The sequence below is a fragment of the Vitis riparia genome, chromosome 16 (assembly GCF_004353265.1).
Source record: "Vitis riparia cultivar Riparia Gloire de Montpellier isolate 1030 chromosome 16, EGFV_Vit.rip_1.0, whole genome shotgun sequence".
In the NCBI taxonomy this organism is placed as follows: Eukaryota; Viridiplantae; Streptophyta; class Magnoliopsida; order Vitales; family Vitaceae; genus Vitis; species Vitis riparia.
In genome coordinates, this window is record NC_048446.1 from 2,629,751 (window position 1) to 2,646,121 (window position 16,371).

General features: G+C 30.2%; 1 protein-coding gene across 1 annotated transcript; it reads right to left on the reverse strand.

Moving 5' to 3' along the window:
• Window positions 1-8,315: 8,315 nt before the first annotated feature.
• LOC117933949 (bark storage protein A-like) lies at window positions 8,316-16,116 on the reverse strand. Its single transcript, XM_034855536.1, has 6 exons — window positions 15,672-16,116; window positions 14,175-14,242; window positions 11,136-11,291; window positions 9,738-9,929; window positions 9,447-9,626; window positions 8,316-8,687 (listed from the first exon to the last, which is right to left on the reverse strand). Exons 1-6 carry the CDS (start codon window positions 16,114-16,116, stop codon window positions 8,514-8,516), a joined length of 1,215 nt encoding a protein of 404 aa, XP_034711427.1. The 3' UTR covers window positions 8,316-8,513.
• Window positions 16,117-16,371: the final 255 nt, after the last annotated feature.

The following is a 16,371-nucleotide window of genomic DNA, read 5'->3' on the forward strand; positions in this document are numbered from 1 at the left end:
TCATCCATTAGAATCATTATTTCATATCTATTCAAAGTCCAATATTTCGAAAACCCCTTGTCTCAATTCAACTTTCAATCCCAGAAATTCCATTATTCGTCTAAATTTTATTTTTGTTAATTAGGATTCTTGTTCCACATCTATTTATTTATATAGGATCCAATTCTTCAAAAATCCAATTTCTGAATTAAAATTTCAATCCCAAAAATTCTACTACCCATCTTTACTCGCCTAAATATTATTCTCGTTAATTAGTATTATAATCTCATACCTACCTATTTATTCAAAGTCTAATCATTTAAAAATCCAACGCCTTAATTCAAATTTTCAATTAGAAAAATTCCACATTTTTTTTATTCGTTTAAACATTATTTTTGTTAATAAGTATCAGTATTCCATATTTGTTTATTTATTTATTTAAATCATTAAAATTCAACTCTTCAAAACCGGATTTCCAAATTTAACCTTTAGACTAAAAAATTCCACCATTCACTTTTATTCATTTAAATATCATCTTTGTTATCATTATTATAAATTCCACGTTTACTTATTTCTTTCTTCTAAAAATTTCAATAATTAGAGTTCAATTATTCAAAGATCCGACTTTCAAACTTAATTTTCAAAATCCCACTATTCACTTTCATCCGCTCAAATATCACTTTCGTCAAAATCCGATTTTCCAATTTAATTTTTAATCTCACAAATCTCACCATTCACTATTCATCGGTCCAAATATCGTTTCGATTAATTAATAACATTATTCCATATTTACCTATTTATTTCTCTTAAAAATCTCAATCATTAAAGACTAATTCTTCAAAATTCCGATTTCTAAATTTAGCTATCTAAAATTCCAAGTGTCCTACATCCGAACTTAATTTTCAATTCCTAATATTCCGATTATCATATTTACCCAGTTACTCATTTGTTATCATCATTATTTTTACTACCATTTTACTTGTTCATTTCTAAAAAGTCCGCCTTCAAATGATTTTTCGAGATTTCCAATTTTCATAAATCGACTTTCATAATTTCTACTTCTCAAATAACTTACGATTCTGATTTCTTTCAAAATTCAATTCCCAAAGTCCCAATTTTCGCAACTTAATCTTTCTTTAAGATCCCAAACCCTCAAATCGTTTTCAAAATTCTAACCTCTTTCAAATTCAATTTCTAAAAATTCTCATTTTCACATTCAATCTCTAAAAGTCTAATCTCCAAATAAACTCTAAAACTCCAATTTTCTAGTGATCTTCGAGATTCCAATTTTTCAATTAAATTTCAAAAATCAAATTTTCTCCCAAATAGTTTTAATTCCGCTCTTGCTTTCAAACGATCTTCTGCTCCTCTTGGTTTTAGTAAGCGTGAACGAATTTTTCATAATTCCAGAATAATGGGATCTGTGACATTAAGTCATGTTAAATAAATGGGCTGTGGTGGGGGCCCAGCATGGGTGACTTTATGATTGATTGATTGATTGGATTATCATACATCCTGCTCTCTGACATGCATGAGATTATTCCTTAATTGTGTATTAATTCCATTTCTATGATAGCGCACTATTCGTTCGTGGCCCAGGTACGCTTCCATTCCTATTCTGCTCATTCTCTATTGCATGTTTCGATTCCCATATGCGCCTAATCGATTTGAGTATCCATTGATTTTCCTATTGATTGCCATGTTAACTTCATTTTATTAGTAGAGACCCGACTTTAGGGGCTTAGAGGGGTGCTATAGTCTTTACCGTACCTTCCCGATAAGCAACTTGACCCCCGGGCCCGATCCGGTTTTTCGTAGATCATCTTTTCCCAAAATAAAGGAGTCGCACTTAGGGTTTTCTTTCTTATTTTATTACCCTTTAAAAATAAAACAAAAATAAGTGGCGACTCCAAGTCAATTTTTCTTAATCAATAAAATTCATTTTTCAAATAACAAAAATTGAGCTCACCATGGAGTGGGAAGCGCATGAGCCGAAATGCGGGGTCCACACACTTCAAGTAATTTTTTACTAGTACTAAATAGGTACTTCTTGTACAATATATTATCACTCACAATCAAACCCTAATACTCCTTTAAGTAGCTCGCATGGTTATGCTTTGTCAATTCAAGAAGAACAAGGTAAGGAAAGAAAAAAATGGTAAGAAAAATGTTTTCTTATGTTATGATGAAAAATATAATTAAATTAAATTAATAAAAAAATAATATATTTTTAAAGTATTTAATTTTTATATAGAAGAAAAAAATTAAGTTAAATGAGTTTAAAATAACACATAAAAATAGCTTATTAACATTAATTTCTTTCCGATACATTTTCTCTCAAAATTTTCAGGACCAAACATAACATAAAGATCAAAGTCTCGCTAAGCCGTTGGGTCAAATCATAGACTAAAAAAAAAAAATATCAAAACCTTGATTCTTCAAGATAATCATCAATGGCCAGTACTTTATCCTCATCCCATTAATTTATTAACACTTCAACAATGTGAATAACATAATATTTTAGGCCCCATGAAAGCTTAACCACTCTCACATGGCTGAATTTTCCTGGTTTCCAAACAAAAAATTTTTGCCAAAAAAATCAAGAATAGATATTATTATCAACCCTAATAACAATAGTGATATATTGAACAGAGAATACTAACCTTTGAATCTTTGATCCATCTAATCAATGATCTAAAAACCAAGTGATTATTCCATCAATGATCTTATCCCAACCTTAATTGAAGATGATGGAATGAATTGATCATCTGAAGAATATGTGAAATCAAAAAAAGATTCAAAGAAAAAGGAAGAAAAGAAAATATAAGGTTTCTTATTATAAATACTGGTATAATACCATTAAAGTTTAAATAGGTCTAATAAAAGGAAATAAAGTTTAATTTACCCTTATTCCTAAAAAGAAAGAGAGTAATTATAATATAACTAAATAAGGATTATTATCCCTTTTTTTTAATAATAATCTCGATTTTTTGGAAAAACATTATGAAATGACTATTTTTTCAAGCTATTAATTATTGGATTAAATATAAATACTTTTAACATTTTTTTTATGAAATAAATTTCACTATTCCATGTAAGGTGAATACAACCAACCAAGATAAGGTCATATGTGAAAATTGATTTTGAAAACAGTTTTCAAACTGAGAAACATGTTAGACATTTTTTTTTTTTTTGAAAATATGTTATTTAAAAAAAATAAATTTAAGGTATTTTTGAATAACAATTAAAAATATGGAGAATACTGTTGTAATTTTTTGTACTATGGATAGTACCTTCATGTTCTTGCTGAATTCGATCATACTCATGAAGCCATTTTCTATTGCAGTTGAATATGTCAAGATCACATTGTGAGTAACAACCTCTGCTTCTCTACACATTTTACTATCTAAAATTTTAAGATTGTTGAAAGATTTTCAGGCTGTATTTCTTGGAATTATTCCAGAACATTACCAAGAATGCATAGTTAATGTTATTTACTTTTGTTTCTTCTATTGTTTTTGAGGTGGATTGTCTTTTGAAAAATGCACATTGAATTAGGTAACAATTTAGAATCGGGCCTGATTCAAGAACTATGGAAATGTATATAAAAATATTCAAGGCTCGACTTGGTTCTTGGCAACTATAAGATTATGTTTGGTTCCTAAAAAATTTGAGGGAAAACTGTAAGGGAAAGAAAATAGAGAAAAAAAAATAGAAAGGAAGAAAAAGTAAAGGAAAATAAAAATTAGGTTTAAAGTCAATAAATTATTTTTATATAATTCTTTGTGCTCAATTCACTTATTTCTCCCCATCATATAAAAATTAAATAATATAAAGATATATAATTTTCAAAGAATTTTAATTATATTTGGTTTTCTTTTATATTTTTCATGGTAAAAAAAAATTAAGAAAACCATTTTCCTTGATTTTTTTTTCTTTTCTTGCTATTTTTGTGGAAACCAAACATAGTCTAAATGAAAGAATATGATTTTATTGGTATTTTTTGCTAACATTTTTTTTCTCCTGACTAGCTAATGATGATTATGAAACTTTCAAAATCAGGGAAACATTGAATTACACTCACGAAAAAAAAAAAAAAAACCATTGGATGTGTGGATTTTTTTTTTAATGGAAAAATTGTAGATACTTCGATTGTATTTGGTTTTGAAAAATTCAAGGGAAAATGAGTAGGAAAGAAAATAGTGAGCAAAAGCATAAGGAAACAAAAAGTGAAGGGAAATTAAAAATAGATTTAAAGTCAATAAATTGTTTTTATATACTTTTTAAAACTTATTTCACTTATTTTCCTTTGTTATATAAAGATTAAATAATTTAAAAATTCATAAATCTCTAATTAATTTAAATTATATATGATTTTTTTTTTCGTGTTTTCCATAATGAAATTAATCATAAGAAAATCATTTTTCTTAAAAGTTGTTTTATTTTCTTAGTACTTTTTGGGAACCAAACATAACTTTCCTATTTTTCTGCCTACTTGGTTAAAAAATCGATGTCTTGGGTTGCCCATTGGCTATATCATTACGGATAGGGAAGGCCACTACTCAAAATTGTAAGCTCTCATCACATTATTACCACCATTTCTACAATCATGTTGCTTATTGATCACTAGAGGTAACAAATGCATCTTGGGAGGAAAGGTGATAGCCTAGTTGTAGATAGGAGAAACATCAATATAAACAAATTAACAAAACAAATATAAAAATAAAACAATTCACACATAAAAGCAAATAAAGTTTTAATGGGGTTCAGTCAATCATGACTACCTCCATAGATGAGAACTAATTGATAACATTCTATAATACGAAAAAAAAAAATATATTATGACATAAATAAATTAAACTATTAGATCTTGAAACATCTTATGTTTTCTCATTCTTTATATTTCTATCTTGAAGTATGAGTTATTTTACTCTATCATGTGTCTCTTATTATTCGTCCAATTTTAAAAAATTCCAAAAATTCCCTTACCTAACTTCTCAATTTTCTTTTAAATTATAATCTAAATTAAATTATTAAGGTTTGGTTTACTAGACACTCACAAAGTGTTCTACTTAAGTTGTAAGTTGTTCAAAATTAGTGCAATAATAAAATAATAAATACAAATGCCTCAGTATTTTCTTTTTTAATCTTATGAGCAGGGTTCATCTTCTGTTTTGGGATGGAACACAACTACTCAATGCAGAAACACTTCAGGATGCTATTTTTCTTCTAATTGATCCGTCCCTATAAATTTTGTATTCCTTTTCTACTTCAATTCTTTTCCTTCTCCATAAAGTGGGGATCATAGTTTTTGTCCATCTTAAACATGGTTCAAACTCGTGGTATCGGTCATTGACTCGGACGATCTTGAGGCACATTGATCTCGATGTATCGGCTTGGTATCAGACGATACACAAAATATGATAATTAGGAAGTTTTAAAAATTATAAAAATATTATGTAAATTATTAAAAAAATAGGTACAAGTAAATAAGGTAATAAAATAAAATAAAATAATCTCATAACTAACATCATTTAAATAGTTATAAAAGCATTCATTGATTTCCTAATATAATTAAAATTTACAATATTATAAGATAAAAAATTTATATGATATAATAAATTAAAAATAATTCAAGTATAAATGTAATCTTTATAACATATAAAAATAATTATTGATTCTCTAATATAAACATATTATTAAAATGTTGTTTTTATAATTATGATTCTTTTAAAACTATATATTTTTAAATAATTATTGATTTTCTACTTTAATTTGGAATGTTGTAAGACAAAAAATTTAGATTATATAATAAATTAAAAATATTCAAATGTCATCCAAGTTATTCTCGTTAAATCTCATGGTGCATACAAATCATAACATTCCAGTTTTACTTTACTTTCCCAAATATGGTTTTCACTGTCCCATGTCCACCTTACTGCAAGTTTGCAAACCCACGATAGAAGCTCTCCTCGAATGGTCGTTGTCAACGAAAAAAGGTATCCAATGCTTAATCCATTGAAATCGACGCTAATGAGTAACCATCCATCAGCCCCAAAACTCCCTGCTCCATCGATTGTGGTGAGGTAAGTGAGCCCTCATTTGTCTGATCTCTCCTCTTCTAGACTTAAAAGGAAGTCACGGCTTGGTTAAATTTCAATGTTTTTTCTTCCTTTGATTTTTTTGGAAAATTTTATGATCTTTATGTTCTAATTTGAAAGGGAAAAAAAAAATCACCGATTTGAATTAGAAAAACTTTTGTAATTTAACCAATTCAATCAAGTTAACTCGGAATTTGAGTCGAGCCAACTGAGTCCTACCGATTTAGTGCTGAGTTAGTGCATAGGATTGTACTTGGTATCGGACTCGTTGCAGTAAGTGTCGAGGCGGATACGACTCGGCCAATACTTTGAACTCTGATCTTAACACCTTGGCCTGGGCCTTGGCTCTGCTGATTCGCTATTGCATCAGGAAGTGTGTTTGCATTCCGTTGCTATGTTCCATCCCAATACTGAAGATGAGATCTACGCTTGGATTCTTGAGTCGACACATAATATTAAGGCTATGTTTGGTTCTTGGAAATTTAAAATCAGAAACAGAAAACTACTCTCAATCTGATTAAAGAACTAATATTCTTTCAAAGTAACAAGAAACTATGTGATGCCATGTTTCAAAAGGCAACCCACCTCAAAAAAAAAAATACAAGAAATAGAAATAAATAGTATTAGTTATGAATTCATGGTAATGTTCTTGAATAATTCCTAAGAAATAAAGCCCGAAAACCCTTAAGAATCTAAAGATTTTAGACGCAAAGGCATTCTTTCTCAGAAATTTTTAGTCAATAAAATGACTAGAGAAGCAGAGGTTACTTTGAGAGAATTCTGGGGATAAGGCCATGAGAGCTTGGCATATGTGACAAAGAAGAAACTGGCTTTAGGAGTTTGATCAGATTCAACAAGAAACAACCTCCCCATTGCGACTTTCCAAAAACCGAAGAGCTTGGTTTGAAGCTTCAACTTGGAGAGAAAGTTGAAAAGCTATGGAATTCAAGGTTGGTGAGACCAGATGACAGGAAAATGGCAGAAAGTGAATTAAAAGTTGGAGTTGAAGAAATTAAGGAATGGTTGAAGAGTGGTTGAATAGTATTTTAAAGCAAGAAGGGAGGTCCCTTGGAATTTATACTAAAACTCTTATTTCTAAATTCATACTAAAACCGTAATTTGAAATAGAGAATTCTAAATAATTTTAAAAATAAAAAATGGAGAGGATTAGTTTGGAAAATAGTTTGCAAACACGCCTACAATGTAGATTTTATTTGGTTCAAGGCCTAATTTGACTCAAAATTCCTATTCTCGAGTGTGCATGACATCAATGCTTACAGTTGAATGAAGATTACATATTATCGCATTTCTTGAATTCTATCTCACCGATTAGGGTGATGTATGATTAAGTAAGACCTATACACGTTGAAGAATAAACTCTTGTTGGCCATGAGCATTTCTAGTTCCTCCTCACTTATTTCTTAATTACAAAATTAATTAATTTGTATAAGCATTTCCAACCTCTCTCTTTAAAATTATTTATAACTTAAAAATTAAAAACTAACTTAAAAAAAATAAATGCATGTTTGTGAATATTTTCGAAAACAATTCTTAAAAAATAGTTTTATATTGAACATTTCTTAAAAAATAGTTTTCAATTTGTTTTAAGAATAAAATTTTATTTGGGAACTCAAATATGAGAAATAGTTATGTCGACTCGTTCTCCATGAAAGTACTATCTATAACACAATTTTTTTGAAGTATTCTCCATATTTTCAATTGTTACTCATATTCTAAAAAAAAAAAAAAAGAATTATTGAAAATACCTAAAATTTATTTTTTAAAAATAATGTATTGTCAAAATAAATTCTCAAAAAATTGTCAACCATGTTTCTTGAGTTCGAAAACTATTTAAAAAAAACAATATTCAAATAGTACCTTAGCTCTGGTAGTTGTGTTTGCATTATATGCAGTAATTAATAGGTTGGAAATAGAGTGGTTCCATAATGTTTTTCCATAAATCAAGATAAATCATCAATTTTCATGTTGTTTGACAATCATTCAAAATATGGTGATGTTGCTCTCACATGAATAATGAAACTCACTTTTAGAAATCACTTTTTTTGCATCTTATTTACATAAAGCAGACATTTAAACAAGTATAATAGTGGAATATAGTTGGATCTACGAAAGTAGTGTATGAGATTAAACTCTCTTGAATAACATTATAGATAAGAAATTTCATAACATTCAATTGTACTCCGATATCAGGTGAAACCCAAAAACAAAGAAAAAGGAAGAAAAGAAAATATAGGGTTATCATCAACACTCTTAAAAAATAGGTACAACATCGTTAAAGTTTAAATACATCTGATCAAAGAAATAGAAACTAATTTACCCTTATTCCTAAAAAAAAAAAAAGAATAATTCTAATATAGTACATTTTCCGAGGAAAGAAAATCTCAGTTCTACCATACATGTAGCAATCAAGGCTCATTGATCATGAACTTTGCCCTCCCTACCCAGCAAACCAATAAACTCAACCGCAACCCTAACTGCATTTGTAGCTGCCAAAGAAAAGATTGAAGATGATAGTGTTCCTCCATCCCCCGCTGTGTCCGATATGCCTCGAAAAACAACACTAGGCACTCCATTGGACATAGACGCCTGCACATGATATCAACCATTCCAAAGGTTATAGAGCTGAAGCTAATAAAGAAACCTAAGTTTGTTTGGTAACTGTTTTTTAAAACAAATATTCAAGAAACATGTTTAAGAACCAAAAATAAAAAGCATAGTGGTTTAAGAGAGCATCTTTTAGGCCTTATTTGAGAAATGTTTTCAAAAACAGTTTTAAAAAACAATTTTTGAAAATTATTCTATGGTATTTTATAGAACAAAAGTCTCTTTGGAATCTTGAAATGTTTTTACTCTATTTTCCATATTTTTAAATATGCTTTAAATGTCATTTTCTATATTTATATAATTATTTTTTAAAACAAAAAGTCATAAGAAAATAAATGGAAACAATTGAAAACAAATAAAATATGTTTTATGAAAATATTATATTTCTATTTTAAGAATAGAAAACCGTTTCTTATTTTTTTAGTTGTCAAACATATTTTCCTATCTTTTTGTTTTGAAGAACATATATTTGTTTTTTAAAATGGTTGTCAAAGAGGCTTAGTTGTTTTTTTGTTATTTTCATTCTAATGACTGTTCAAAAAAAAAAAAAATATAAATATAAAGAATGATTAAAAATAAAGCACTAAATATATAAAAGTCATTTTGAAAACATATTTAAGAGTATGAAAAATAGATTAAAAACATTTTAGTTTCCAAATAGAATTTTGTTAAAATAATTTTAAAAAACTATTCTCGAAAATTGATTTTGAAAATACTTCCCAAATATAACACTTGTTTTACCATTACTACAGCAGCACTCTCCTCATCCACAGTCGAGATGTTTAAGGTCTTGAAAAGGAATTCATTGTATGCTGCATTATCGACGAATATATCTGCAGAAGAACCTCTCAATCCGTATGCAACTTTTGGTTTTTCCGGTAGGCAATATGTCTCGTTTAAGCACTGCTGCAAATCCACTTCCTGGGAAATGGAAAATACCGGTGAATTCACTTGGAAACAGGCTTGAATTCACCATAAATGGTAGTTCAAATTATCAAGCGAAAGTTTGAAGAGTTGAAGAAGATGGTGAACCTGAAGTTGAGTGGCCAGGTTGAACCATTTTGGATCGGTTTCAAGCCAGAAGAGCTCTTGCATTGGCCGGCCGGTGGAGTATAACTGCACCTGCGTAAACTCTATTTCTGCCAAAAGGTTTTCTCCCTTGATCGGTAAGTTGTAGTCCCCAAATTTCAATTCCGGTAATTCTCCTTTCTTGGATTTGAATTTCTATGCGTGACCAAACATCAGTATTCAGTTGGAAAAATGTCAACCTTAAACCCAACTGTAAACCCAAAACCCAATCCAATATAAAAGAGATGAAATCCAAGAATGGGGAAAGAGAAATATGTCCACAGTTCAAAACTAGTTCTAATGGTTGAGGCTTTGACTCTTTCACTTCCAAGAACCTGTTAGAAGAAAGTTAGACCCCATGCATGCAATGACCAAGAGAGATGAAATCCAAACATTGAAAAAAGAAAATATGCCTGCAGTTTAAAACCAGTTCCAATGGTTTATCATTTGGATCCAGCTACCATACCGAAAAGCATAATCAATCAAATTGCACTATAATATACTTGGTCACATTGTTACATGGTCTCGTTATTTGGTGCCTTGGTTCATTGTTTGTACCCTCATTCAATGATTTAGATTTTATCATATGCCTTAAATAAGAAGCAAAATTTGATAGTTATAGAGTTAGTAAACTTAGTTTTTTCCTCATCATTTTTTTTTTAAAAAAAAATATCTCAAAACCATGAACCCCAAATCAATATTAGTACAAAAAAGTAATGAAACATTTTTTGAAAAATTGTCCCTCAATCCAAAATATAAATTTAAACAAAAAGGGAAGTATGTCTATATATAGTTCAAAACCAGTCTTAATGATTAGTTATTTTTTTAAAATATCATAAATAAACTCTAGACCCTAAATTATAATCCTAACTATTACAATAATAAAGATCTATGAAATTCAAACATTGGAAAAATGGATATGCTTGTGGCTCAAACCATTACTAATAGTTGATATAATAGTAGAGAGTGATGAAATCCAAAAATTCTAATAATAAAGGAATGTGCCTGCAATTTCTTAGGTTGTTTTTGGTATTTAAGCTAGTCAAAGTTTCCCACTATAAGAAATATCACTTTTAGTCATGTTTTATAACTGTGACTAAAAAAGGTAAAATTGTAGTTAAAACTTATAGTCATGGTTCTCTAAAACCGTGACTTAAACGTCACCAAATGTGGTGTGACTATAGCTTCTAGTCATGGCTCTGTTCATAATTTTCATTACTTGTTTGAAAAATGCCGAACCTTAAACCCTAATCGATAGAATAATAAAAAGTTGGAAAAATGAAATACGCTTGCATGTACTTCAAAACAATTCTTGATGGTTAATCATTTTTTGTTTTAAGTGAAGTTAATTTAAGCTAATACCTTCCATTTCCAGGAACTTGTTTGGGCAACATATTTGGGGACACTAACATCACCAATGAGCAAGGAATCATTAGTGCTTCCAGCAATCCCATAATGAACGATTCCCACAACATCAAATGTGTCAATAAGAAGTTGCACGGTTATACCTGCATTTAGCTGAAGGTACCATAAAAAGGCAAAGTCACAACAAAAGTATACGATAATTTATGTGAGAAAAATGATGATGAATTAGGTATTATCATCTGACCGGATTTCATTTATTATACAAGGAAAGTTTTACAATATTGGTGTCATTGGAGTTTAGGGTTTAGGGCATAGGGTTTATTAATGTGAGTTTGATATGCATTACTCAATTATGGACCAAAAAAAAAAAAAAAAAACCTTAGGAGAATAATATTAGCAATACATCTTGCTTCATCAAACTTATCATGGGTCTACTTGAGAGTCATTTTCAAAAAAATACTTTTAATAAAAAATTAGGTGTTTAGTAAAATTTTAAAGATCATTTTAAAAAATTTAAAGAATGAAGTGATTCTTGGAGCAATACTTAGAGTGCATTTGATAGTGATTCTAGAAAACGTTTCTAGTCTTTCAAATACTTGAATGATAAAAAATTTAAATATTAAAAATGTTACAAAACACTTTCTAAAATCATTGTCAAACGGACTTTTAGAATGCGTTTGGTGGTTATTTTAGGAAGTGTTTCTAGTATTTTTAATACTTGAAAGATAAAAATTTTCAAGTGTTAGAAAGATAAAAATACTTCCTAAAATCACTACCAAACGCATTCTTAATATTGTTTGGTATGGGACTAGAAGGTTTTATTATTTAAATAAGGTTATTAATTTATTGAATATTCTTTTATTGAAGTTTTACTCTAATTGGAAAATCGATTCCAAATATGATAAATTAATTCTAAATCTTTCAAAATCCTCCACATATTTCAAGTAAAGCAATCAACTTAATGAATGAGACTTTTAATTTTATTATTTTCCATTTTTTATTTAGCCATAAGTGAGATTTTAAAGAAATTGATATAGGGTTTGCAAATTCCACAACTTGTTTTCTTAAACATGAAGTAGAACTTGATGCAACTTTCTCGAGAGGAAGAGGACTAAGCAACCTATTTAAAGATCTAAGACTCTTAAATGGTTGGGAAATTAGTGGTCTTTAGGATCTTAGGATGGTTTGAAGGGTCATGATAAAGTGTTAAGAACTTATTGGAAAGTTGAATGGTATGAATAGGACCACAAGGAGAAAAATATTAGCAAAAAGCAGTGTTTTTACTTCTTCTTCTAGTTTTGCCTTAATACTCCAAGGGAGTTTTCTGATACTTGAATTGTTAGATGATTCCTTAGAATGCTTTAAATAGCTCTAACATCTCTTAGAAGATTGGGTTGATTAATTTAGAGGTCTAAGTTGCACTTTCAGGTGCTATGATTTCATGAATCCTATGAAAATTCATGAGTTAGGAAATTATGAATGAGGTTGTTTTCTCCTTTAATATATTCCATCTAAAAATAAAAATAAAAATACTTAGAATTTCTTGTCCATTGGTGAGACTATGCTTATAAGCTATATTTTTAATATCTTTTTGTGGAATTAATTGTGTTGATTTGTAGTCAACATAAACTAAAAACTTTTTATTGAAAAGATTATCTTGAAATTTTTAGATGCACAATGTTTAAAATTTCTTTTTTGATAGTGTTATAATTGAGTTAGGCTTTGTTCCAAATCCCTGAGGTGAACTATTCTAATCTTTCCTTATCACCATCATTTTGCTTAAGAATTCCACCATAACCTATTTTTGAAGCATCTGCTTTAACAATCTTAAAGGCTTTAAGATTATCTAAGGCATGACAAGGTCTTAACTTTATCTTAATGTTGCACAAATATGACTTATGTCCATGAAAAATTCTATAACATAATTAAGGCTTCCTAAGAAATGTTGTAATTGCTTCTTATCCTTAATCTCATCAGGAAACTTATCAATAAATTGAATTGTTATCTAAATAGAAGTTATAAATCCTTGATAAATATGAAAACCTAAAAATCTAATCTTAGTCTAGAAAAGGTTGATCTTAGAGGCTAATAAACTTAAATCATTTTCCTTGACAATCTGGATAAACTTATTAAGATGTTTCTCATGTTTTTATATGGATGAAACAAATACTAAAACATCATCAATATAAACAATGAGAATTTCTATATATATATAAAAGAAAAATTAAAGATCTTATTCATTATATTTTAGAATTCTAAGGGTGCATTCTTAAATTTGAAGGGCATGACATTCCATTTATAAGGTCCAAAAGGTATGGTGAAAGCTATCTTATAATGATCCTTTTAAGCAATTTGGATTTGCCAAAATCCTAATTTTTATATCAAACTTACGAGAACATCTAAGATTTAACTAACCTTTGGAGAAGATTTAGGAATAGAATAATCCATCTTAATGTGTCATTAAGAGATTTGTAATTAATTACAAGCCTAGGTGTTCTTCTTTCCAACTCTACTTGTTTTTTAACATTAAATTTATAACATCTCCATAGATTTTCTTACTAAAAAGTTCTTGAATTTCACTTTCGCAATATTTTAATAATTCTTGATTTATCTGAATTGGGCTTGCCTTAGTGTGAATATCCTTTTCTCTAAATTTTTTATCATAGGCCTATGCCAAAATGTATTTAGGGAATTTTGAAAAGACTTCTTTAACCAAATTTTCTTTAAATCTTTTGATGGCTTCTTGATTCTTCTTAATATTCGAATGATCCTCAAGATTCTTATTTCAAGTAATCTTATTTTTCACAAAATTCATTTACTAATTACGAAAATAATTTTAATAAAATTTTCCATTTTCCATTAGAAATTAAGGAATCATGTAACAAAAATCATATATAAAAGCAAACACCCAAAATGCTTCATATCAATTTTGAAGTCATGTATTAACACATTATACAATTTAAAAATGTATAAAAAACCAATTAAGTAATTAATTATATTAAAATAGAGAAAAAAAAAGGAAATATATGATCTTACCGTTTGCTCCCCGGACATCACATAAATTACATCTACACCCTTAATCTTTCCAATGTTGAATCTCCTCCCTAAGCATCCAATACACCAAAATTCAAATCATATTAGGGTTAAGAAGGGTAATTACAATCAAATGGTTGCATAAGAGAAATATCAAATTGTTGAGACAAATAATTGAATCATTTTTTACATAAGATATTAGGTACTAATAATTTCAAATTGCATTTAAATTAAAATTTTAATACAATGAGACTCAATCTAGGAACACAACGCCAAGACCTATTCTGGGCTAGCATAGCCCAATCCATTAGGCCCGCCCTAAAAAATAGCCCATTTCTCCGTTTACAAAGAGGCTGGCCTAATTGAGGAAGTTATGAACCTACCCAACTATGGGCCGAATTTAAGCTACCGAGAGTCGGAGACCCAAATAAAGTGACTAACAATGAAAGCTTCGGGTGCCCTAGTTATGGGTCTAAATTGGCCTAGAGAATCCAAATTAGGAACCCAGGGCCCAAGATACGGGCCTAGTTCAGGATACCCAAACTAAGAACACTTTTGGGCTACGTCAGACTGTCCAAGTCCAACTACATCTCTTTAGAATTAGCCCATTTCTCTATCTACAACATTTCTAGGCGCGATTTGGAATGCTTTTGTTTTTTCCTTTAACTAAAAGCTGAAACCAAAACCGAAGCCATAATTTTCAAAAAAGTAAAAGTTTTATTAAATCTAAATAACTTTAAGCATAAGCTAAAATCAATTATGGGCCTAGTTTGGGCTACTCAAATCATTTGCCTAATTTGGGCCAATTTCAGCCCATTCCAGGCCCAGACGCTGCCATTAAACAGTCCATTTGGACCCAAAACTGCCCCTACAACGTTTATACACGTGGCATTCTTAGTCCATTCAATCAAAGATGGAACACTTGGGGCTCCACAAAGCATGGGCCACGTTTGGGCTGAGCCCAACCCATAAAAGCCCAAGCTCTACCCCATCTATACAAACGCTATTCTAGTCAGTCCCATCGTCACCCACTATGGAAGAGACACATCCCAACTAGAATGACTCTAGTTGCCACAGCTTATGGGCCCAATTTTGGGCAACGCATATTATGGGCCTAAGTTGGTCCAAGCCCAAATGCTACTAACAACTCCTCCCTTGTTGGGAATAAAATTTAAAGCTAAAGATAAAGCTAAAATCACGATTTTAAAGAAACAATCTTAGTATTACTTTTCTATTAAGTGCCCAGTTTGAAGTTAAAAGCTCTTTCATTAAAATTACTTTAGAACATATCCAAAAACCCTTATTGAGTTAATACCCATGCAAGTGAGCCACCCAAACTCTCCACAAGTCATGGGCTTAGTTTGGGCCACTCAAATTATGGGCCCAAGCCCATAAACCCCATATCCCCAAACTTCAACCATCCAATTGAATCAAACAGGAAGAACCATGGGAAGAGAGAGAGAGAGAGAGAGAGAGAGAGACAGAGGTAGAGAAGCATACCAGCAAGTTGAACCAGAGGAAAATCAGAGCTAGGAACAAAGAAACCAGAGACTTGAAGAGCAATTTCTTCAGTGGGATAAGTCATTAAAAGCCCAACAAAAGGCCCATTTCTCTCATTCACTCTCTCCACAACCCCATGGAGATGGTGGCTTAGCTTCAGCTCCACGGTCTCCTCCACCATCACCGCCACCACCAGCAAGCCCACCAGATCAACGGCCCACAGCCCCCATCTCCACCCACCCACTACTCCTCCCCGCCCTCCGATCATCGAACTCCCTGCTGCTGATGGTGATCGGACGGCTGTGGAGGCTCCTGGAAAGAGGTAGACAGTGAAGGCTGGGGAGAAAGTTGGGAGGGCTGTGATTGGTGGGTGTGGGATTTGGTGTGCGACATGGTATCTTTTAATGTTGTCCATGTCCGGAGACCTGTTGGTAGAAACGTGCATTCGCTATTCCATCACGTGACTTTATAATTGTCGGTACCACATATATATTGGATTAAATATAAATACTTTCAACATTTTTTTTTATGAAATAAATTTAACTCATGAGATAGGTATACAAAAATTGAGAAAATATTTTTTCCCAATAAAAGGAATATATTTTTCATATTTGTTTGGCATTTTGAGAAGTGTTTTTAAAAAACGATTTTGAAAACTAACTTTTTCAAAATTATTCTCATAAACTTGAAATATTTGGAA

Coding starts and splice junctions, on each gene's coding strand:
- LOC117933949 (XM_034855536.1), bottom strand. CDS start 16,116: ATGCACGTTTCTACCAACAGGTCTCCGGACATGGACAACATTAAAAGA. Junction 9,627..9,737: donor ACCTGGCCACTCAACTTCAG/GTTCACCATCTT, acceptor TCCATTTCCCAG/GAAGTGGATTTGCAGCAGTG. Junction 8,688..9,446: donor AGAGTGCTGCTGTAGTAATG/GTAAAACAAGTG, acceptor TATCATGTGCAG/GCGTCTATGTCCAATGGAGT.